At 35.8% G+C, this 23,465-nt stretch overlaps 1 protein-coding gene across 7 annotated transcripts in view; it reads right to left on the bottom strand.

Moving 5' to 3' along the window:
• Nucleotides 1–1,924: 1,924 nt before the first annotated feature.
• Nucleotides 1,925–23,465, bottom strand: part of UBE3A (ubiquitin protein ligase E3A) — a 55,595-nt gene continuing 34,054 nt past the window's right edge. For all 7 annotated transcript variants that reach the window (XM_085321458.1, XM_085321460.1, XM_085321462.1 and 4 more), the window contains 8 exons: nucleotides 20,311–21,563; nucleotides 11,733–11,877; nucleotides 8,853–9,058; nucleotides 6,558–6,722; nucleotides 5,849–6,004; nucleotides 5,681–5,754; nucleotides 3,750–3,893; nucleotides 1,925–3,572 (listed from right to left, as the gene is read on the bottom strand). In XM_085321458.1, coding sequence (XP_085177584.1) covers nucleotides 3,452–3,572; nucleotides 3,750–3,893; nucleotides 5,681–5,754; nucleotides 5,849–6,004; nucleotides 6,558–6,722; nucleotides 8,853–9,058; nucleotides 11,733–11,877; nucleotides 20,311–21,563 — 2,264 coding nt within the window. In that variant the 3' untranslated portion in view covers nucleotides 1,925–3,451. The remainder of the gene's footprint in view (nucleotides 3,573–3,749; nucleotides 3,894–5,680; nucleotides 5,755–5,848; nucleotides 6,005–6,557; nucleotides 6,723–8,852; nucleotides 9,059–11,732; nucleotides 11,878–20,310; nucleotides 21,564–23,465) is intronic.

The raw sequence follows: 23,465 nt of genomic DNA, 5'->3' as shown, positions 1-23,465 counted from the left end.
GCCTCCTTGGCTGTCACGATCCAATCTCATGCTACTGCCTGTTGAATGGAAGATAATCCGAGTCAGAAGTTCATAAAACTGCCCTTACTTAATTAAACTCTGCTCACACTTCTCTCACTGAAGTCCATTCCAGAAATCTTTTTAGCAATAGATAAAAGCCTTCATCTAAAAGTTTCCAGGCTCTGTGAACACTTGTTCATGTGCTAACATACCTTTAGGGTTAAATAAAAACTCTCCACACCTAATGAAATCCAGAAACAGTTTGTTCAGGACTCAGGACTTGCATCAATGCATCTTGCACTAACGGAACCTCCGAGGTGTGTTAACTACAGATATAGTTCAAAGCCCAGTAATTCCCTCACAGAGGTGGGAAGGGCAGAAGGAAATACCCAGTATTGTCTCGTTTGACAAGTGAGAAGTACATTTTTGAGATGCCCCAAATATTTTCTTGTTAGGATACTAAAGAAACCTTGAGGGAAGAGCAGCAGCATCCTGGCATCAGGCCACCACCTTGGACRCCGCGTTGCAGCTCACACAGGAGGGGTATTCAGGCGTGGCGTAAGTACTCCTTAATTCCCAAGACACATTTAGTAGTGCCACATAATATTCGCATAATATTTGCCAGACACTGCCGAAAGATTAAGTGAGGCCGAAGGATATTCAGGTTGTTCCTTGGATCAGGGGCAGGGCAGGGGGAAGCCTAAGCAACTACAAAAGCCCCTTAAACTGCATTTTCTTGCTTTAACTAACCTACTGATTCTGCAAGCAACCAAAGACTGACTGCAGCTTCTGCAGAGCAGGCTGCAGCTACAACATAGGGTTTATTTATTTTTTTACTTTTTTTACTTCACTACCAACTGCTGCTGCTGTAGAATTAGCACATAGTTATAACACCACTAAGGAAGTAGGGTTTCAGTGGAGTGGCATCTTGGAGAGGAGGGAATGTTTAACTGAGAAGTCTGTCAAGTCTCAAGTGCTTATACCTTACCTGAAAATGAGCCCTCAGAAAACAGCTTATGTTTTTAAAGGCCAGTACAGTTATGTATTATTTAAATCTTAATGCTAAAGGAATATAAAGAAAAAGCACATTTACTATGTCAGCACTTCAGTGAGAGAACTTTGTATTTCTAACAAGACTGCCTACTTGGCATTTGAACTTTCATTTTTTTTTATATATATATAAATATATATATATTTTATATATATTTTACATATATATAAATATGTATATTTTATATGTGTATACTGTTAATATTATATATATTTATATATTAAAAAAATAAAATATTTATATATATATAAAATATATATATATTTATATATATTAAAAAAATAATATTAACAGTATACACACACACACTTCTCAGCTGGGCATAACTATCATCCACAGCCACATCAGAATAAATCAAATTATAGGGACATAGTCTGAACAACATTAGACTGATGCAGTACAGACTGTAAAATTGCACTACCGTGTAGTTCACACTTGTAACAAAATACCTTCAGGCACTCAGGAGCAGAATCTGTTGTACTGTAGATGGTGAGAACAAGACACCCAAAACCTGAATGAATCAGTAAGCAGTACTGTTATCTAGTCTACTAAGACTCAGAATATCCGGTATTTTCCTCTTACAGCTGATTCACTACTTGGTGAAAATCCAAAAAGCGTACCTTAAGTGCCACCTAGAGATCAAAAATGAGAAGATTGATAGCACCCCAGGTTTAAATCTCCATTTTAAAGCAGGCTTAAATTGACTTGGACATGGCAATAGAACATTGCTGGACCCCACATCACTACAGTTCATGTCAGGATAGTTTTACACACCTGTAATCCTCAAATTATAATATACTGCAGCGCTTTCTAAACAAATAGTTTAATATCCAATTTATCAAAGGAAATCACTTTTTTTCTTTTTCACTGAACCATGGTGAAAAAACATCACTGTTTTATTCAGCATCATAGTTACATAACAGTTGTCTGCTTCTATTACTAGAAAGAATTTATTAAAATAATCCTGAAAGACATCTTTTCTTTCTCCAATGATTTCAAAACTACGCCTTTTAATGCCAATTTCACATACTCATTGGTTTGATCTGTAGTAGTCAGTTATAGCAATTGTCAAGGCACAAGCTCAGCTCTGCACGTCAGCTGTAGCCTGTATTATAAAAGAGATATGCTAGTTAGATCTTCATTTAAAAACGCATAATCCCTTTATCATATATTGCAACAAGAGAAATTAACATTAAACACAGACTATGAAAGGTAAAGGATTTATTTCTGATATGATTTGTAGAGTTGAATTAAAAACCTATTGAATACTTTGCAGTAAATGAATATAACCTTAAGTTATTTACTTTCTAACAGTTTATTTAATGGTTGGAAGTGTACAACATGAAGTAGGCCTTACGCTTAATATTTTGCAATTTTGCTTATTGTTAGATGAGATTAAAATACAGTAGCCATCCCTTTCAATTATGTTGCAACACTGATCATGTGCCTTGATAAGTAGGAACAATGATTTATTAAATAAATGGTGATGACATAACATGTAGGGAAGACTTTGGATTGTCTATTTAAAATGTCAACATAATAGGCAATTAAGAATAAAACTTCATTTTAAGTGCACTTCCACATGCTTTGTTTATATTATAGCAAAAACTTCCTATCTTTTTTCAAACATTTCACTCTCTACCCTAAAGCTGTTCAGTTGAAAATGCACTTTCCCCAGTAAACTTCTTAAAAAAAACAGTAATTAAAATTTCTACCCTTTCATACACTAAGAAATGTTTTCTAATTAAAAACAATTTATTACAAGACATGTGAAGACAACATATAGTGAAATGAATTTTAATTGTTGTGCTGTGACTAAAGTAAAGTTCTCAAGGCTGCAGTTTAACATTCCAAGTTCTCCCTTCCATCTTTATTGATTCTTAAGATTTTGCACAGAAACTCTTTGGGGGCTAGAACAGCAGTAATTGCATCACACTGTTTTCCAAGACTTCAAGTTTCAAAAGCAAACTCTTCAAAAAGTACAGTTCTTGATTTGATTAGATACAGGGACAAAAATATAGCACATACTTGAAGGTTACATGGTCTACAAATGATGGCAATATTTTCCTTGGGAGAGTACAGTTTGTTTTCTTGTAAATACTCAAAAAGGCTCAACTTCAAGCAGTAATAAACACAAGCAAAAGTGATTTAACCCTTAAAATAAATATTCAGGAAAACCTCTCTGTACATACAAGTGAAAGAATATGTAACACTTTCACGCTAAAAGAAAAAATAAAGAATTTGTTCATATAAGCAGCTGAAATCTGCTGTTCCAGCCCAATGTCCCCAGTAAAGAAGGGAGGCACAAACACAGGTGACTACTGTAGCTCACTATCTTATGGCCTTTTTGGACAGGGACATCACCATCATTTTTTAAATCCCTTTTGTTATATTTATTTATTACAGCATGCCAAATCCTTTGGCATATGTGATGGCCTTCAATAATCTTTCTTTAAGCTTTTCTTTGCTTGAGTACTCCGGAAGCAAAAGTACATTAAAGCATGTGTGAGATGTAGGTAACCTGCAGGGAAAACAAAAACAAAAAAGGAGAATTCAGTTCTGGGAATATTTAGTACATGCAGAAAAATACATTGCTATTTCACAAATTTAAAATATCTAAGATTTAATCAACTAATAAATTAAATGGAAGCACAGAAGTTTTTTCTATTTACTAACAAGCAAAGGAAATAGAGATTACCTCTCTGTATCTGGGCCGTTTTTGGCTATGATCATCTTTAATTTTCCAAGTCCTCCCACAGGGGCTCTGTCTGTGCCTGTTGTAAACTGCAAGAATAGTCTTTTCTGTTCATCTGTAAAAGAATGGACTATTTCCCAGAATTCCCTATTGAAGAGGAAAATAAAAATATGTAAATTGAAAATTCTCTTTGATATAAATGAGGCTTTCAAAAATAACAGACCTCTGAAGTTTCAGTAATTCTGCTCAATCTTAACATCCGTTTACAAGTGGCATTTGTAAAAGAAAAAAAGTCAGCATTCACATATTTACCAGTCACTGAGATGCAGAGATAGAAGTTAAAAATATTACCAAAACACTGCTGTGTTTTGTTAACTGTTTAACTCCCCCTCCCCCACATTAACTCATCTAAATGATTGGTAAATTGGCAAATATTCTTCCTTTATTTCGCATTATTCCTATTTCCTCTAGAATTAACTTGGTTTTATTACACTGTCCATTTCTATCATCATTTTTCTTAAACACCACAGTACTAATCACCATTAACTTGACTAAATTAATATGTGCTTTTAAGAACCACATCAGAAAAAAAGCCCACCCAAAGCCAACATTAAAATAAGCACCAGTAACAAACACACTTAATGTTAACAGAATCAATCACGAGGGGAAAAAAATGAATGTTTGAGTAATTATAATTAAACCAGTCAGAGCAAGAGGTGCAGGATTTACAATACAATAAACAAATCTACATATCTACAAGTCAGAACAAAGTGGTACAGTTTAAGAGGCTTTACATCACAACGTGACATCAAAAAAATACCTCCCCTATTAGCTCATCAGACCAACTTGACACAATTATTTCTCCCATCTATTCATGATCAGAACTCATACTGCAGAAAAAATAATCCTTTTCTGGTTTTGCAGTCCTCTGGAATAACGCTATAGAGTTGTAAAAATACTTCACTCTGATCACGGCTTCTCATTAAAATATTGTAGACAAATTGCAGGAAATATAGAAAAGGTGGTAAAGGTACTATTCCAGAAAAATGGAAAGAACTAAAGATCACACTATCTTTCATAAGAAAGACGAAAATCTTTAGAACTGGATTGTGTAGAACTAGAAGCAAGATACTTGTACCCATTGCTGTAAACTGCGTCCCATGTCCCAACATAAATCAATGTAACAGTAACTTGTTTGGCTGCAGTATCAGCAAAACACACTGTAAGTGACTGGGCACTCTCAGCCCCAAGCAGTTGCAAGTTAAAAAAGAAAAAAAAAACCCACACCTGAACAACAGGACACATTTACCGGGGCTACAGTGGATCTGGTGATCCAAAGGTAACTTACTGAGCTACCTAACACAAGTGTTCAGCCAGGCTCTTTGACTCTGGAAACAAATTCAACTACTGTCAGAAGTTTGTTCCATCCTAAGAGACGGCAGTTTTCAAGAAAAATCCAGAGGACCTAAGGTATAAGGTTTCTCTGACCTTTGCCTTCACAGTTCTCCAATCAAAGGGGACAAGAAAGGAGAAATATTAACATATACCTCTCCTCTGAAAAACATTGGAATTGCTTCATTTCTAACTAAAGGAAAAGTGCTATTCAAGGGATTTTTTTTTTTTTTTAATCTATAACTGAGCAGTAATAATTTACTACAACAATCCTGGTTATACTGGGAGTTATTTAACTACCAAGCATAAGAGAAAGACAAAAAACCTCAGGGAAAGTATCATTTAAGCTTTAAGAAAGATCAGAAGCTAAAGACAATGCTTGTGCTACTCACTCTTTTCTAATGACAGTATTTGAGTAAAAGAGAAATTATAGGTAAGACACTTGCATCTCCAGGACTTGGAAATATATTAAGTTTTTCAATCCATTATGAAGAAACAAGCATGCAAAGAACTTGTAATCCTTCAGAAATTAATAAAATTACCTAATAATAAGAGAGTCTCTTGTATAGCCACCATCATATTCTGTAGTTTCTTCTAGTGCTTGAAAGTCTAGATTCTGTAAGAAGATGACATTTTCAAAACAATCACTAATTATATATTTAGGATCAAAAATGCTCCACTTTTTTCTGGTGTACTTTCAGGATTCTTACCCTACTTCCACAAATAAGTAATTCAATTTCCTCTGGTCTAAATAAATATTTCAAAGGAGATTCATTGGTCACCATGTGGAATCCTCTCCGAAAGGCCTTGAACTGCTTTTCTACTGATTTATTGAGTATATAGTCAGCATAGAGATTGACAAATTCCTGTAAGGAAACAACCCCAAAAAACCTTAGTACTTGGACACACACTCCACTCCAAGTATCTCCCAACAATGTAAATACAAATATACAAAATTACTTAATTTTAAGATTCTATCCAGATTATCTGGGCTGTGGCTTCTACTCAGCAATATTGAAGAGGAAGTCTCAATTATTTCTCAACCAGGCCAAAACAAAAAGCCCAGCAGCCACTGTAACACAAATTATGCCCGTTGTGGATACTGGAATGTATGTGGCAAAACAAATTTTCCTCATTGCACACTGGTATTCTCAAAGACACAGCCAGAATTTTTTTTTTTTTTTTTTTTTAATACATCCATATTCGTACATACTGTGCATACATGGGAAGATGTCTATGTACCACCACAATTTTTAAACAAGAGAAGTCTTTTCCACTTAGAACTACATTGTGCTATGACAGTTTTGAATGCTTTTAAACTTTAAGTGAAATTAAACCTTTAAAGAATCCTAGGTAATCCTATATAGAGCATCTAAATTACAGAACAGGTAAAGAAAGTTAGAGGGCAAGGTGAATTACCTTTCTATTTTCATTTGTAATGGGGATTTTATCACCATTTTCCTTTAAATCATGCATCATTGGATTACCAAAGAGATCCGTATGAGATATTTGAAAAGTTATCATCATATCATCTTCCACACTTCCTTCATACTCTAATAGGTCTCTCAAACTCTGATAGAGAACCTAATAAAATAGAAAAATAGGTCATAAATAAGTTTCAATACATTTCACTGAATAATATCAGAAGACACGAAATCACTTGCTCCAGAAAGAGTCATTATATTCTATGATGCAGTCACTTAAGAACTCCCATAACAAGCCAAAGCAAAAGTCTGCTAAGCTGAATACTTCTAACAGCAACCAGTAGTGGATGTTAAGGAAAGATGAAAAGAATTAAGGCAAAGAGTACCAGCCCCCTCAGAACAGCCTACCAGTTTCCAGGAATCTTCCTAAGCTACAAGGTTGGACTATTGACTTTAACAGCCATTGGTAAACCCTTTAGCATCCAGAACACTGCACCAGTAAATTCAACATGTACGTGTTAAATCAAAGAAAATTTATTTCATATCACATAATTCAGGCAGACTTGTATATCTCCTACGCCTTGATTCAAGAAAAAAAGAAGAAAATAATCTTGAAGGAACATGGATAGGACAGTCATTAAAGAAAGAAAAACTCTGTGCATTGAAAGAGAAAAAAAGTTACTAAATTCCAGTCTTGCTTTATAAAATAAACAGGTTATGGTCAGAAATTGCCAAACAGAATTTGATATTGCTTCTAAGTTCGCTATACTCAGTCTTTCTCCTTACTATGCCTGAAAAGCCTAAGACTTTCTTGGAAACTGAAAGGTATGCAGAAGAAACAATTCTGTGACCAAGAAAGAGTTGTAGGACTCAAGAATACAAACTGAAGGTAAAAGAAAAACTGAGTGCAACATTTTCAACAGTAAAGTGAAAGTAGTAAGTTCTCCTCGAATGTTTTAGTTACTGAAAGATAACCTGTAAGCCTAATCCTCCCACTACCTGTAACCTTTCAAAATTTCCACAGCACCTTTAAAATTATTTTGCATTGGAAAAAAAAAAAAAAAAAAAACCACCCAGCGGATTTGGTTAGTGAGGGTTGACTTGTTGCTTCAAAATTTCATTTTTGGTTTGAGAAACTCTGAATTAAATGTTTAAGTCATCTTAGAATATCAGGAGTTTCAAAATGACAGTTTTAAAAGAAGTCAACATAGGTGTCACAGAAGAAAAACATAAGAGTAGTGAAAAAAAGAAATTAAGAATTGCCCTCGCTGCCTTGTTGCACAGAAATAAATCCACTTGTTCCTTCATGAAAATTTTGAGTTTATAATCAGAACTACAAGAAAGCTTTATGCATTTCTCAACATCATTTTACAGAGAAACTGGCCAGAGTTGGTATGCTCTTACATGTAACCATCCAAAGCAGACTGAAGAATCTATTTTTGATTACACATGCCTAACTCTTTGATTAAAGAAAAGGATACTTTTTAAAAAGAGTATTATTTTACTCATCTTTTTTTGCATAGCTAAAGATTTTGCCTAATAGCTTATAAAAAGGGAAGCCTTCCACCTTTTTGAAGTACTATGAAGCATAATAACAAGTCATAACATGATAGAAAGCTACTGGTGATCTTTGACTGAGGGTGAGTGGAGCAAGGCCAGGACATCTTGTGTACAAACTTTATACATAGAAGTGACATTCATATATGGTACATATATACAACCAGTTTAAGTATACATCTTCTATACATTCTTTTCTTGGACACATCTTTTATACCGTATTTACTAAAGTATATTACAGCTTGGTGTTTTTATATAGCCATTGGGGGAGGAAAAAAGATGGACATTGATGACTGCTTCCAAATTGTAAGAACATTCATAATTGCCACATCTATCTGTTGCTTTAGAAAAAAATACAAGCATCACACCTTCACATGTCTATCACTGTTTTCACAAATTTCATAGAAATAATTTCTATGAATACAGATAAATAGCAGCTTCATTTTAGAGATCTGTTTGGGAAGGTACTGAGATATTAAGCAACTCCGGTAGTACATTAGAAACAGGGTAAGGGTTTGTTGACACTCAAGCCTATTATAAGTTCACTAGACAATACTGCTTTCTCCAAAAGATTCCATTACTTACTAATTTAACAAATACAACAGACTTTTCACACAAGTCATAGCTTATTTAACTTCCACCTCTGACACCAATCTTGTGTTTCATTTAAATCTAGATTGAGTTATTGCCTAGAAAAATGCAGTAATGAATTCAAAGAACCTAATGAACTTACAGGATGAGAGTCTGCCAGATCACGGAAAGTTCCTTTTTTGCCCATTAGCTTCCTGTAGACAACCATGGGAAAATGTACGTCCAGTATACAGTTATTGTAAATAGCCAGACCCAGTACTATGCCAATCAGTGTAAACTGACCCTCAGTTTCAAAAGAGGACGGATTAAACCAAAACAGTTTTGTAGCTTCATCATACGTGAACATACCTGTAAAAAAAGAAAAGAAATTTAAAACAATTATTGCTACATTTTAATAAAAATGACATGCAAAACAACATTATAAACTCATTTTTATATTACAGTGACTCTAAAAAATATTTAATTTAGAATTATACTTAATGGAAAAGAAGCTACTTGGGATAACTGCAGCTCCTCATAATGTTACTATTCACACTACCTACTGAAAGTCTGCGAAAGTGTGCACATGAGATCTTCTGTATAACATCCTGCAACGCATGTGCTGAAGTTGTAAACACACTTCTCATCTCCTTCCATTACTGAAGAAGCAGCAGCACATTATCAACATAGATTTTAATTTTGAGGAAAGAATGCAATCAGAAATCACGTGAACAAAATCAGCTTGAAGAACTCTAGTTACAATAAAGTGATATCCTTCCTTCACAGACTTTTCCATGCAGATTCCCTCAGTGACTGGTTATTTAGAAGCGGACTAGCTGCAGTCCTATTTCTTAACTGGAAGCCCTGATTACGGAGCAGGGATTAACCAGCACATATGAACTTAAACCAGTCAGATTATCTAACAGATTTTTAGAAACTCGACAAGGCCTACTGAATTGCTGCAGCTATCTCATATCTTAACTTGAGGAGGAAATGTAACATGTGGCAGTTGTTTCACAGGAGGGGCTGCAAATTTAACAGCTCATCACTGTTGAAAGGGGGTGGATTCTGCCAGATCCCTTAGCTGAATCAGTTGAAGTAAGGTAACTAATTCAGAGGAAAAAAGTGACTCCTGCCAAGTTCACAAGCTGAGTAAGTTCATAGCACGCTTCAATAAACAACGAAATTGGCACATACTAAGAGTTACAGGGAGGGGATAGGACCACAGACAAAACGAAGGAATAGAGTCCCTTACCCTTTTGGCTGTAGCAAGCCACTAGATTAGCTCTTGCTCATGAAATAAGAGCTTAAATTCACACAGACTGTGAACTATTTAAAGCAGTGCCAAGACAAAATCAGTTGCTTATCAGACTTGATAACAAAGCAAGGATACCAGCAAAAATACAGACTTAAGAGAAAGGAAAAAGAACCTCCTTGATAAGTAAAAGTATATTCCTAGTGATATGTGGCTTGTATAGTTGTCTTGTGATTCCTCTGGCAGAAACTACAAAGAGCATCCAGGCTCCTCCATGCACCCTATGTCACAGACACATAGTCTAGCAGATGAAGTACATTCACCACAAGAATTTGTCTTGTCAGCTCTTAAAAAAGATATGCTTATTTACTACCTACAGGACATATACGAATTGGTTATAAAGCCGCACAAAAACAGCCACCAAATATCTCTCAGTGCTGAAGACAAGATGCCCTCCTCACCCTCAGAATTTAGTTCTAGTCTAAATTCGCATTCAACTGAACCTGAAGGAATAAAGTGCAAATTCATTCCAAGAACCTGTCTTATTTCCAAAAGGTAAGGTTACTTATCTCAGTAAGGTACTAGGACAAGGAGAACTATCAGGATGCACATAAATAACAAAGACTAGTATCAGGCAAGGAAACTGGAAATCAGATCTTGATGTGCACAAGCCCATGTAAGAGGAAAAAGTAGAAGCCTACGTTCCATTTGCCGAAAGTTTACAGTGACTTCTGGATTACTGCGAAGTAAAAGTGAAGACTTGTACTATCTGAAAGATGATGGAAGAGTTAAATAATCAAAAGAAACAACTCTAACAAGTTTCTGTTAATGGAGGACTGACCGTTTACCCAGACTCATATCTGGAAAAAAATGTTAGCGTAAAATGCAACATTTCGTTCACTGACCAAAAATTAAGATTACAGTACATTAAAACCATAATAAAACACCATAAGAAAGGGAAGTTGCAATACAGAATGTTGCTAACAGTGTCATATTAAGCTATCCTACTTCTCTTTTACAGAATAAACATGTCTCCGGGCATACTTATGAGAATAGAACCACCTTAACTTCTATTTAAAGAATTTCATTAACTTTCACTGCTAAAGGATTTTCAAATCAAGAGAATGTATGAAAATGCAAAAAGCATTGGAGACTGGAACAGGAAGGAAGAGAAAAAGCAGTAATTACAAAAGTGATAATTAAGCTGGTTAAAAAAAAACAAAAAAAAAMCCCAACTTTGTCTCAGATGTTACAGTAGACTACTACTAGTTGTTCTTAATTATCTTCATTCAAATTTGACATTAATGCTACACTTTAGATCTTCTAAGGATTTTCTCTGAAATTGATGAAGAGCTGAGACACTTTTCTTTATCAGATTTTTCAGGCTCGGGGAAAAGAAAGAGAAAACAGGTCAAAAACTCACCACAGTCCTACTCTGGTTATATTGTAGAAGTTCTTCCTCTTTGGTTTGATTACTAATTCTAGAAGCTAATCATGAGGCAAGGTAAAGAGAAAGGTGAGAAAAACAAAGGAATACTGCAAAGGAACCCTGCACAACTGATTCAGATCTAAATGAACAACAGCAGCTTTCACTAACTAAACACATGTATTTCTTTTGTTCCTCCTTAGAAGGATGACTGATGATGAAATGCTGAGCCTCAGTGGATCAAGTATCCTCACCATCACTAAGAAGTTTGGGGAACTTCAGGGAAAAAAAAACAGCAGATGTAAAAAGAGACTGCATAAAGCTTCACTTCACAGAAATTAATGCTTTATTAGATAACATACCAATATCTGGATTGAAGATTTCTTCCACAACCAGTTGAAAAAATTCTTTGGAAACACCTCCTTCATCTACCCCTTGTTCTCCTTCAAATTCCACATACAATTGCTTCTTCAAGTCTGCAGGATTTTCCATGGCAATCATCTCTAGCTATTCAGTGAACAGAAAAGCATTGTATTAGTAACTGAGTCAATAGAGTACCAAAAAAAACTAAATCAAAACCACCCTCAAAACCCCAAAAAAGAAGTATAAATCACAACTATAAAACATGGGAAAACAATACTAAGGCACTCTAAATACATATTAGAATTTGAGGATTAATGCAGCAAGAAACTTAAAAGATCTGATCTGCCAGCCAATTAATGCTGTTAGTGTCCTCTGTTTTTGTTTTGTGATTTTTTTTTTCTTTTAAGCACTTATTCTGAATAGATTAGTACTGTATTGGAAAAAATGTAAAGAAGATATGAAAACAGATGTGTTACTGGGATAACTAAGTTGATATGGAAACAAAAAGGGAATGCAATCTGATCTACATGGTTCACAACTAATGGTTTTGTTGTTATAAAGGATTATAGATACTTTTGGGGAACCTTTATGTAATAATTTACAGTGAAGACAAAAGATGGTATTTATATCTCACTAACAAAGAGCTGGAAAACGGAACTAAGATATGACAGTCAAATGAGTTCCCTTTTCTCTTGACCCTGGTGAAGAAATCACTTGCACTTATTATTTCTGTACCCTTCAAACAGAGCTATTGAATTGCTTTAGTGGAAGGGAGAGTCGAGAAGTTATCTTTCATAGGAAAGGGTTTAATTTCTATATAAAGGCCATTGCAGGTGTCACTTTTTTCCCCATGCAAATCTATCTATTCAGTTATCAGAAGTTCAAATCAAATTAGAAGTTATGCAAGAATATTTTGCAGTTGGTAAGAAACATGCTGCTTAGAAACATAAACATAACGGGGAAGCCTGTGCAGCATGATTACACTAGGCATATCTATGGGAAGAAGATCCAACAGCAAGAAAGCAAGGCACACACCTGTAAATTCACCTATCAAGACCATATGTGAGATTGCCCATCATCCAGGATAGCATACTTACCAGTTACTGTTCTTAACAAGTTGACCCACTTCTTATGTCACCAGCCTACCCACATACACATGCCAACACCTTCTTTATGTCCCAGAACTTAACTACAGAAGTGTAAAAGTCTAAGTGAACAGAACAAAGCAGAGCATAATAAAGAAAATGATGACACCGTTAGTAAAATGGTACCACCAATGAGATGAGTTTTCTYCTGTCTCCTGATAACTGCCAAGTCAACCAACCACTTTACAAAAGCAGCACAGCAGGGAAGATGGGTGACACCTAGAGGTGGTTAGCGTAAGAGTTTTGAAAACTCCGAAGCTCTTCATACAAAAGGAAGAAGTGTGGGGAAAATGATAAAGTGATTATTAGCTGGCATTGAAATCAATACCAGGAAGAGAGACAGGTTAACTCCACAGTGTACAAAGTGTTTTTTTTTTTTTTTTTTAAGCTATGAATGAAGTAAAGGCAAGAGAGGTCAAATTAGCAGATTAGTATGTATGAGAAATAACTAAGTTCTGTAAAGAACCCTGTAATGTGCTTAAGTGTTACCTAAAGCAGTCTGTCCATTACACACTCTTTGCAGCAAACTATTTTAGCTCTTACAGAGACTAACCAAGATTTATTCCTTAAAATTTGCTGTATTTTTGTCAACAATACTTCTGCAATAAAAGCAGTTTACAGTTCTCTGCCATCACTGATAGCAAGTAACGAGGATATCCTCATCACAAGCTTATCAAAACGGTGGTGTTTTTAATCTTACCTTTCATGTAAATCTTAAATTATATATTTTATAGAAGTATTTTTAAAAAGTTTACTTATGAATAGCATAACAAAGCTTGATCCTTGTTCTAAATACAACTGATGGATGTTTTTAAAAACAGAGAAGTAGTATCTATTTGAAGACCATAGTACAGGTTATGGGTTAAATCTGGATGGACAGATTCCTCCTGTCAGAATCCTTGGCACCTAGAACTGATACCAATAATACTTATCTTCTTCCAATTCATGACTGTTAGCTATGCAATATTTACCACCAGCAATTAACTATTTTGCAAGTTTTACAAATTCTAGTAAGTTCTGACAAATCAGGTATTGTCAGTGCATCTCCTTCAGGACAGCAATACTTTGCCATAGCATAAAGGTTCTCTTTTGTTATAGCAATGTGTTTGTATTAAGCAGAGTACTCTCATATATAAAAAGAWTTTTTTTAAAAAACTATTTCAAAATGATCTTTTGGATGAGACTGCTAAGCTGCAATAAGTGATACATAAAAAAAAGTAGTACTAAAAAGGGGGAAGGGAACACTTAATTGAGGACTGCTGGTTGGGCAGATTGGAAGACTGCATGACTGTCTGCAAGGAAATCAGATAAAGGATTACCAAAAAGCCAGTATTTCAAGTCAAAACCTGCTGTTTCTTGAAGTAGATTCTATAACCAGGACAGTGTTGCTAAGCTGCTCAACTGAAGGCTGCAGATTTAGCTGCTCTTTTCAATGTCTGTGTCTCTCAACACTGATGCTTAAGAAAAATTGAACTCGGTGGAAAACACAGTATTCATCACTACTAAGTAAGAATTGAATTTCAGCAGAACTCCAGCACTTCTAAAGCAAGGAACATGAGCCTCAATTTAAATGCCTTTTTCTCTCCAAATTATCCGAGCAGCCTCAAACTCACCACATAGATTGAGTTTATCTGACAGCATCTATGTTTACATGAATTCCCAAAGTTTTAGATACTTGTGTTTTCTGTCATGATAGTTTGACTGAGCAAGCAGATAAAGTCATCATTACGTTTTTCCAAGAACTTCCCAGAAAGTGTGTATTACAGGTTTGAAGCCATATCACCAAGAACTGACCATCTACAAGTTGTTGAAGAGCTGAAAGCTGAGACATCCCTTTATACAGAATAACCGTATTTTCTTGGTTGAAACATGTTATTGCACCACAGCATATGAGATAGGACAACTGACTTCATTTACAGAACATTGTGCTTTCCTGGAAGACCTGTGCATTAGTATCCTCCATCAGAGTTCAGTTATCTTCTTAAAATTGATAGTAATTGAAATAATCTATTCAGTTATAACTATTAAAATAAGAGAAAGATCAAACTCTTGCAATGTAAAAGTTTTCTTCAAGACAGTGGTAGGAATACTCTCCATGCTAGAAGGTCAAAACAACATGAACATAACCGAGTTTGAAAGTACCAGCAACACCTCACGACACATCAGTCACCACGTTTTGTGGAGAAATGCATGCTTAGTAGTACCCTAAAGAAAAATGACCAGGAAAAATCAAGTCAATTTTTGTGGTTCGTGCATGTACTTGCCCGCACAGCCTCCTATAGATCTGTTCAGACACGGACAGTACACAACAAAGGCCTGTTAGCACTGACATTTTTCAGCTGAATGTAACGCATACTTAGTCTTAATGCAGCTCAAGTACTTTGTTTGAGTACTTTGTTTCTGATGCACTATGGAAGAATCTGTCTACTGATTTTAGCTGCTACATAGAAGCTTTTGCTCATCAATACATTAGCAGAATCATTTACAAATAAGAGAGGCTTGCTGTCTGACAGCCTCTAAATTCAGCCTGTAGTTTGCGCGTGAGTTTCCAGTTTGTGAGTGAGTACCAGCATGATTCTGCTGAAGGAATTCACCAAATTCACACTTGCAGAACCTGCATAATGCAGCTGATACCCTTTCAATTACTGCTACTTGAGAATAAATTAGCAGATAATCTGTGCAGAAAGAATAAAGTCAGAGGGAAGTGAATGAAAGAAATGGCCTACAGGAGATGAAAAGGCAGAGAAGGGGATTTGAAGATAAACTTCCTTTCTTGTTACCACATCCACGTAATGTGACTCAGCAGTAGTCCAGCTAACTTTTAAAAACAGAAACTCCACAGACACAAGAAGGCAGGTTAACTGCTTTCAAGGACTGCAGACTCAAGTCCTGTACTACCAATTTCCAAGTTTAAGGGTTCTATATTTAAAGCAAGGACTGACATTTTATCATCCCCCCAACTTTTCAGACTAACACACATACAAATAAGTATATAGTACAGGAAAACACACTTCATTAGGTCCATATTAATAAACAATAGAAAAAAAAGTTTCTGATGGCATACATGCAAAGAAACTGAACAATCAATCTGTTAATGAAAGTTTTACTTGATTTATTCCAGAGTAAACTATGATTCTTTCACTAACAGCTTTAAACAAGTATTTAAAAGGTGTTACTTCAAATTCCCAATATTACATAAGAAAAACCTCTAGAGTAATAAAATCACTTGCCAGTGCTTATATTTGTTATAACAGAGTCCCAAAAGTGAGAGTACCTACAAAATGAATTCTAAAAGCTTGAATATTCAAAGTTACTGATAAGAAAAAAATAGCTTTCTGACAACTTAATGAGCTCAACCGAATAGCAGAGAAAGATCAGTACTTTGTCCATTTGTAAAGATGAATCATTATCAAAGCTGACTGATGTACTTGCTTGAAAGTATGTAGCATCAATACAAAAAAAAATATGATTAAGATCTCATCCTCATTTTAATGAAGATTTTTGAGAATGCTTTTAGCATACAATTATCAGAGTTAAACCATATACAGTCAAAAATGTCAGCAGGGAGTGTTCTCTAGAAATACAGGTCTAGTGAGATGAATATAAAATTACTTACAATTCAAACAACTCTTAGTATTCAGATCGTTTCATAAAATTCAAGCCTGAGGTTCAAATCACAATGTCTAAGAGTAAAATACTAGAAATATTACTTACCTGTAATTTAAACGTACTAAGGATCTATTCTGACAGAGAACAGATCTAAGAACACACTTTCTCAAGTGACAACCATCACAGAATCACACAGCGGTTGAAGTTGGAAGGGACCTTGGAGAATATCTAGTCCAACCTTCCTGCTCAAGCAGAGCCACTTAGAGCACGTTAAGACAGGGTTGCACCCAGGCAGGTTTTGATTGTCTACAGAGAAGGAGATTCCACCTCTCTGGGCAACCTGTGCCAGTGCTCCGTCACTCTCACAGGGAAGAAATTCCCCCTCACGGTCAGGCAGAACTTCCTGTGGTTCAGTTTGTGCCTGTTACCTCTCGCCCTGTTGCTTGGGACAACTGAAAAGAGTTCAGCCCCATCCCCTTGACACCCTCCCTTCAGGTGCTTCTACACATTGATAAGATCCCCTTAGTCTTCTTTTCTCCAGGCTAAACAGGCCCAGCTCTTGCAACCTTTCCTCACAGGAGAGATGCTCCAGTCCTCTGATCATCTTCATAGCCCTCTGTTGGGCTCTCCAGTAGCTCCATGTCTCTCTTGTCCTGGAAGCCCAGATCTGGACACAGTACTCGAGATGCGGCCTCACCAAGGCTGAGTGGAGGGGTAGGATCACCTCTCTTCCTAATGCACCCCAGGATACCACTGGCCTTCTTGGCCACAAGGGCACACTGCTGGCTCATAGTCAACTTGTTGCCCACCAGCTCTCCCAGGTCCTTGGCAAGATCTTTCTAATGTTAAAGTACTATTAATATATACTAGTAATAATAACAAAAACAATACCTTACCAATAACCTTGGCAAGATCTTTTTAGTAGCTTTCAATGAGGCCTTCCAAAGTTCACATCCAAGAATGCAACCATCACTGACGCAAGCCCACACAACGTAGCCTTCACATAGTTTTTATACTGCCCGTATTGCTATTGAAGCACACACTACCTGCCTTAAGTAATTCCCCAAGTTCTGGGCTGTTCCTTGAACTAATAAAGGGTGCAAAACCAACAGCCTCAAGTTACTTCAGGAAGGTCTTCTTGACCTACAGTTCCAACTTTGATTAGAATCAGAGAGAGTAAGTCACTTCCAGGAGTGGGACATAAGACTGAAGATTTCTTGCTTTCACTTCCTAATAGGCATGAAATAGGTCTGATAATTATGAAGGTTACTAAAATCAGTTCCCAATTTGACACAGGAAGTCCCTTTAACAACAGTATATATAATTCTGTAACAGATTTATCTAACAGATAGATCAGGCTTTCTTTTTGGAAGAAAACAGCAAAACAGAAGATAGAGAATGGTATTTTCCCAGTATATTTTCTTCCAGTAGACTGCAGCTTAGAGACTTCCTGAGGTGTGTTTATGGCTCAGAGTCAAATGCCTGTATTTAACAGCTTTTGATGGAACTTACTTTCTTGAGGATCTATTTTCTGGGGAATAAAACCCATAATTTAAATGTATACTGCATGGAAAAATGCCCTTTTACTTATGTTAAGCTGCTTCCTGATAATATGATAGGGTGCTACCAGTTAGGAAAAATTATTTCTTATTCATCTTTTCTATGCCATCTTCTATGCCCTCAGTCATTTAATCTGAGTGGAAATAAATTTAGATAGTTTATCATCTATTGCATCCTTTTTGACACTATAACAAGGAGAAAGAAAAATAAAGACATAGGTACACCATCATAAACAGAGACATTGTACTGCTTTATTCCTTTTATTTCCCTTATTTATTTGAAAACTCTTGAGCATAGATACTTCTATTAAAGCATATCAATTGTTAAGAGGTGACTTCTGTCCCCACTAAGTAAATTTACCAACATAGTTTAAGTCCACATCCTCTCACAGCAGCTATTTCACTGCATCCGTTTGAAACTGTATCTACAGCTCCCTTCCTTCAACTATGACGCTAAGTCTTCATTCATCTCCATTTTCTTGGATATAATCTCTTCTCCACTTTTGTGGAAAGTGCCTGGCCCGCACTTGTTCTCACTGACGAGAATGATTTAGCTCAGATTGCTGAATTTAGTGCAAATTTATCTTTATTTTCTGTCTCAGAATAAACACAGTTTTAAATCCCTGTTCTCCTTGGGGTTTTGACAGAGTCAGGTCACCATAATTTAACATGTTCTGGCAGCTTAGATTAACAGCCATAAAAAGATCTATGGTAACTGCCCAGACATGTACTTGTAGACTGCTGGGCTGTGCCAGGCTGCTGCAAATGCACCACAATTTAAAATAATACGCTAGAGTTTAAACTGATTTGATTTAAATTACCTGCCTTTCCAACAGACCAAGAAAGAGCACAGTGATGACTGCTGTGGCTCAGCTAAAGTACAGCAACTACATCAATTTGATGCTGTCCATGAGCTTTCTAAGCAATACAACATACTTTTTCCTCAAAGATTTCAACACCATTCCACAACAAGCAGTATGCAGAAAAATGCATTTTCTCATATTTACATATTTTCTTTCCTACCATGAGCATAAGGAAGAAGGTGTACTTCCTCTCCGCTGGAACTGATATTTAAAAGAACACCTCCCTGAAACTAGTTCTTACCTTGTTTTAGCCCATCCTCTCCTAAAGCAGTAGGACTTTGCCTCCTTCTTTTTTCAGTRTTTATTTGAAAGCCAAACTAGGTCAGTGAAATAAAATCCATTAATGTGATAAAATATAATTAGATACAACTATGTGCCCTATAGGTTGCAAAACTACAAAGAACATTCAAATTAGATAACTGATACACAGTACGGTTTAATTTTATAACAGTATGTTTTATATTTGCCTACTTTAACCGAGTTCACAGACAAAAGTCAATTCTGCACTGCAATTATTTCCTTTTGGTGCTTGACACAAAGCTTTAAGTCACATCAGCAATCCCAAGAAGCAGCTAGACTGTCTGAAAATTAAGAGGTACTCACAAAATTGTGGTAGGAACCCATTTAAGGCCCTAACAATTGACCTTCAGTAGCAGTTGAAGAGGTAAAAATTAACTACAAATAACAGCTGGATTGAGAGATAAAAAGAGGTATTGTTCTCAAAGTCTTCCCAAACACAAGATCCATCTGGCTATTCAACAAGCCTTAATTTAAAAATTTGCAAACACTGTTTTACTTCACACAAGACACAGAAATGAACTCCTGAAGAAATAACAGCTGAGTAAACAAAAACTAAAAAAAGAGGAGAGATCCTAAAATTAAAAGATATATTTATGGAGTTTACTGTCAAATACTTTTCATAGTTGGTATCTTGTCTGCAAAAAAAAAAAAAAGTTAAACAATTGCTTTTAAGTTTTACTTTAAGCAGCCAGCATATTTAGAGACAGGCTGCTGTCACAGTTCAGGTACTGACAGGTCTTACTTCCTCATTCTCACTATTTACACAGAATTGTAACAACACTTAGAAACAAGAAGTTCTACTTATGTTGTAGTCGCTCTAAAGACTTTTATATCTAGAAGTTCTGAAGTCCACAAGAAAGAACACAACTGAACAGCTTTAATTCAAACTTTCATCTGAAACCCATCTCCCTCCTATTATCAGGAGACAATCCAGGAGAGTCAAGGAAAACAAGGTACTGATACAGAAGTTGGCCTCTCCAGAGGAAATCTAATACATAAAATACTGCATTCTCAACTGATCTTTTTCAGTTAGTCAAAGGCTGTGTAGTTTGCACTAGCCAAAGTCAACATACTTAAGTTCTATGTTGCTGTATGACTTACCCGCACAAGTGCATCATCTATGATGTGATCACGTCTCACTTTAAGTCGCAAATATGGGTTGAGCTGCTGTCCTTGAACTAAGCTGTAAAGCACAGTTATGCGTCGTTCACTGTACATCCGGATTCTGTTGTCGTAATACAATCCCAGGTTCTTGGTAACAGCATTCAATATGAAGGGACAGGTCATAAAAGAGAACTTATTTTCTGTTTCTACTTTGAAGAAAGTGTAATCTTTGTCCATTTCTAGAACATCATTCAGTGGTTCATTAATAAATTCTTCAAAAGGGATAAGTGGTTTCCTGCAATCTATAGTTTTAACACCAAGTTCAGTTTCCAGTGGGTCTACTCGAGGCCCTTTTTTATTTCTTCTTTCCTCACCCAATAGTTCTTGAAGAGTTAGTTCGCTGGATTCTGGGATGGGTTCTTCATCTTCCTCTTCATTGTGATCTGTATCCACATCCCCTCCTACTACATTTGCATAGTAAACCATTTTCAAGCACTTTGAAGCAGCAACAACAGCATCATCATCATTCACTAGGTTACGACTATTGAACTCATTGCTTATGACTTTGTAAGTAATAAGCTGCTGAAATGTCTCCATCATTCTCCGAATTTGGTCTGCTCTATACTTAGACCACAATCTGACCAGTTTTGCTTGAGCTGCAAGGGGTAGTTTGCTCATTGCTTTGCAAAACAACGGCAGAGCCATTTCCAGATATTCTGGGCTATGAAGATTGCCATTCTCCATAACAATAATAAACAAATTCAGATAGTTAGGATCCCGAGAGTACACATTATGATAAGTCAAGTCACATTCCACATTAGGTGACAAGTACACAAGTGCATTTAAAAAGGCAGTTTCTATTTTTTCATTAGAAAGTAATCTATCATAGACCCGCCTGACTGCTTCAATATCTACAGACACTTCATCAGGGCCTAGTTTTTGAAGGTTGTTATCTCCCTGCGTGTTATCACCTATTCTTGATGATGATGATGATGCGCCTGAATCTTCTTCCATAGCAGCAGCCGAACAGGCAGCTTTTTCCTTTTCATCTTCATCTTTATCTTCATCCTTTCCTTGAAGAGACTTGAGCTCTTCCTTGGTGTGCTGCTTGGCTTTTCGGAAACTCTGTACCAATGCTTCAGCACTAGAAAATACTCTCCCAATCACTCGGATTAAAGGGGAATAATCCTCTTTCTCTCGACATAGTTCAAGAATTTCATAGATCTTGTCTTCTGTTAGAAAAGTCACATCTATAAAATTAAAAAGAGAAATCACATTTCCAACTCACTCTAATCAAGAATCTGCATTTGACATCATCATTAACACACTTTGGAAAAAGACAATGTCTGCGCTTGATAAATTCAAGATGGATATATTTCATAATTTCATTCATAAAGATTTATGAGTTCATTCATTGTGATTTAGTCTAACCTTTAATCCATGGATGTCAATAACTGGAGAACCAGCTGCACTAGTAAAACTTTTTCATCTGATTATCTACATTTAGTAGTGTTTAATAGTATTGCATTGCCTAAACAAGAGCAACTAAAACAGTAAGATGTTTAAACTTTARAAGACTTTATGAATTAAACCGTGCGACAGAGCACCAATGCTTCTGGTAAATCTGCACAGTTAATGCACAAGTCATTAAACTATACCCTAACTAAATCGTATCATCCTCTTCTGTTCACGTGCTTATGAAATCAGTGCTCTTTTTCTCCAACAAATCTTGAAGAAAAGATTCAGTAACTTTTTGCTCGATATTAATTGGAGGATAAGATTTTTTTTTAATTTCCATTTTTAATGTTTTTGCAACAGTTTTCATACTAAACTAATGCTCAGAAGTCATTCCAAAAAACACAACACATGCTCAGAAACGTATGCTACCTTCCAAACTCCACGCAGTTAGGCATGTGGGTTATTTCTCTGTACGTACGCCCTCACTGAAGTGAGCAATTTAAGTATACTCATCAACATGCTATTCAAACCAATAAGCTAGTTTACAGACATCATTTGCGTGGATTCTGAACATCTGTCTGATTTCACCAATGTGAAATAACTCATTTGTTGGCCTGTTTGTTAATTTTATCTTCCTTTCTCTTCAGGAAAGAGGAAAAGAAAGTTTCATTTACAGCCTTCTACACTAATCCTTAACTGGGACTCGCAAATGCTTTTGCATTAGGTGTATGATTTACTGTGAGTACTACCAGCAGAATCAGTAGGATTACTACCAAATATATTTTTCAGAATTTAGAAAGCATGTTTTGGTGCTTTATATATTTATTGTATACTTTGCTTAGAACTAGAACTGAATCTGTGCAAGAGTTTCTCTACAGCTTTGAAAACACATATCACAGAACTGTATCCCCAGACAGCTAGTACAACCTCTGGGAAAGTAGTAAGCATACTGTTTTAATGGTGAAGATAGTATATGTTAAAATGTTTTAAAGTGAGATTGCCTACACTAACAAAAAAAAAAAAAAAAAAAAAAAAAAAAAAGACAATCTGATTTTTGCAGAGCACCTAAACATTCTCAGAGTACATACAACATAGGAAAGATTATAGCATGATATTAAGCTTATGTCATACTATTGGGATGAACTTAATATCAGTAGGAAAACAATGAAAAAGCTTCAACACTAAAGTCTATCCTGCTTAAAAAAAAAAAGCAATAGCACTGAAAATATTCTGAAGTAATGCAAGCTTAGTACTACAACTACCATTTTATTTCTGCAATGCATGTGCAAGTAGCAAACTGGTCTAAAAGAAATTTAACAGTTGATATAGATATTGTTCTATGCCAAAGCTCCTTGAAATGATGATCACAGTCGCTAGTTCATTTGCCCCAGGGCACAAAGGTTATTCATAGCATAGTAATTACCATTAAATTGTAAACTTATTACTGATATAGCACATTTCAAATTCCCATACTATCAACAAGAATTTCCCCGTCGTTCTTTTACAATACTATTCTTCAATGCACAAAGCATATGCTCTTTCCAGATAAAATAGTATTTAATTTGCAGTTTCATGCTAGTTTTAAGTCATATCTTGTGACCATGCTCTAACCGACTTGCCATAACAGTCCTCTCAATTATTATGTTCTAATCACGATCAACATCCGATACAGCTGTATTGGGTACTGATTAAAT

Source organism: Rhea americana, unplaced genomic scaffold, assembly GCF_003343005.1.
Source record: "Rhea americana isolate MKP2758 unplaced genomic scaffold, rheAme1 scaffold_7, whole genome shotgun sequence".
In the NCBI taxonomy this organism is placed as follows: Eukaryota; Metazoa; Chordata; class Aves; order Rheiformes; family Rheidae; genus Rhea; species Rhea americana.
Note: the sequence above shows the minus strand (reverse complement) of the source record. Positions and strands in the feature narration are given on the sequence as shown.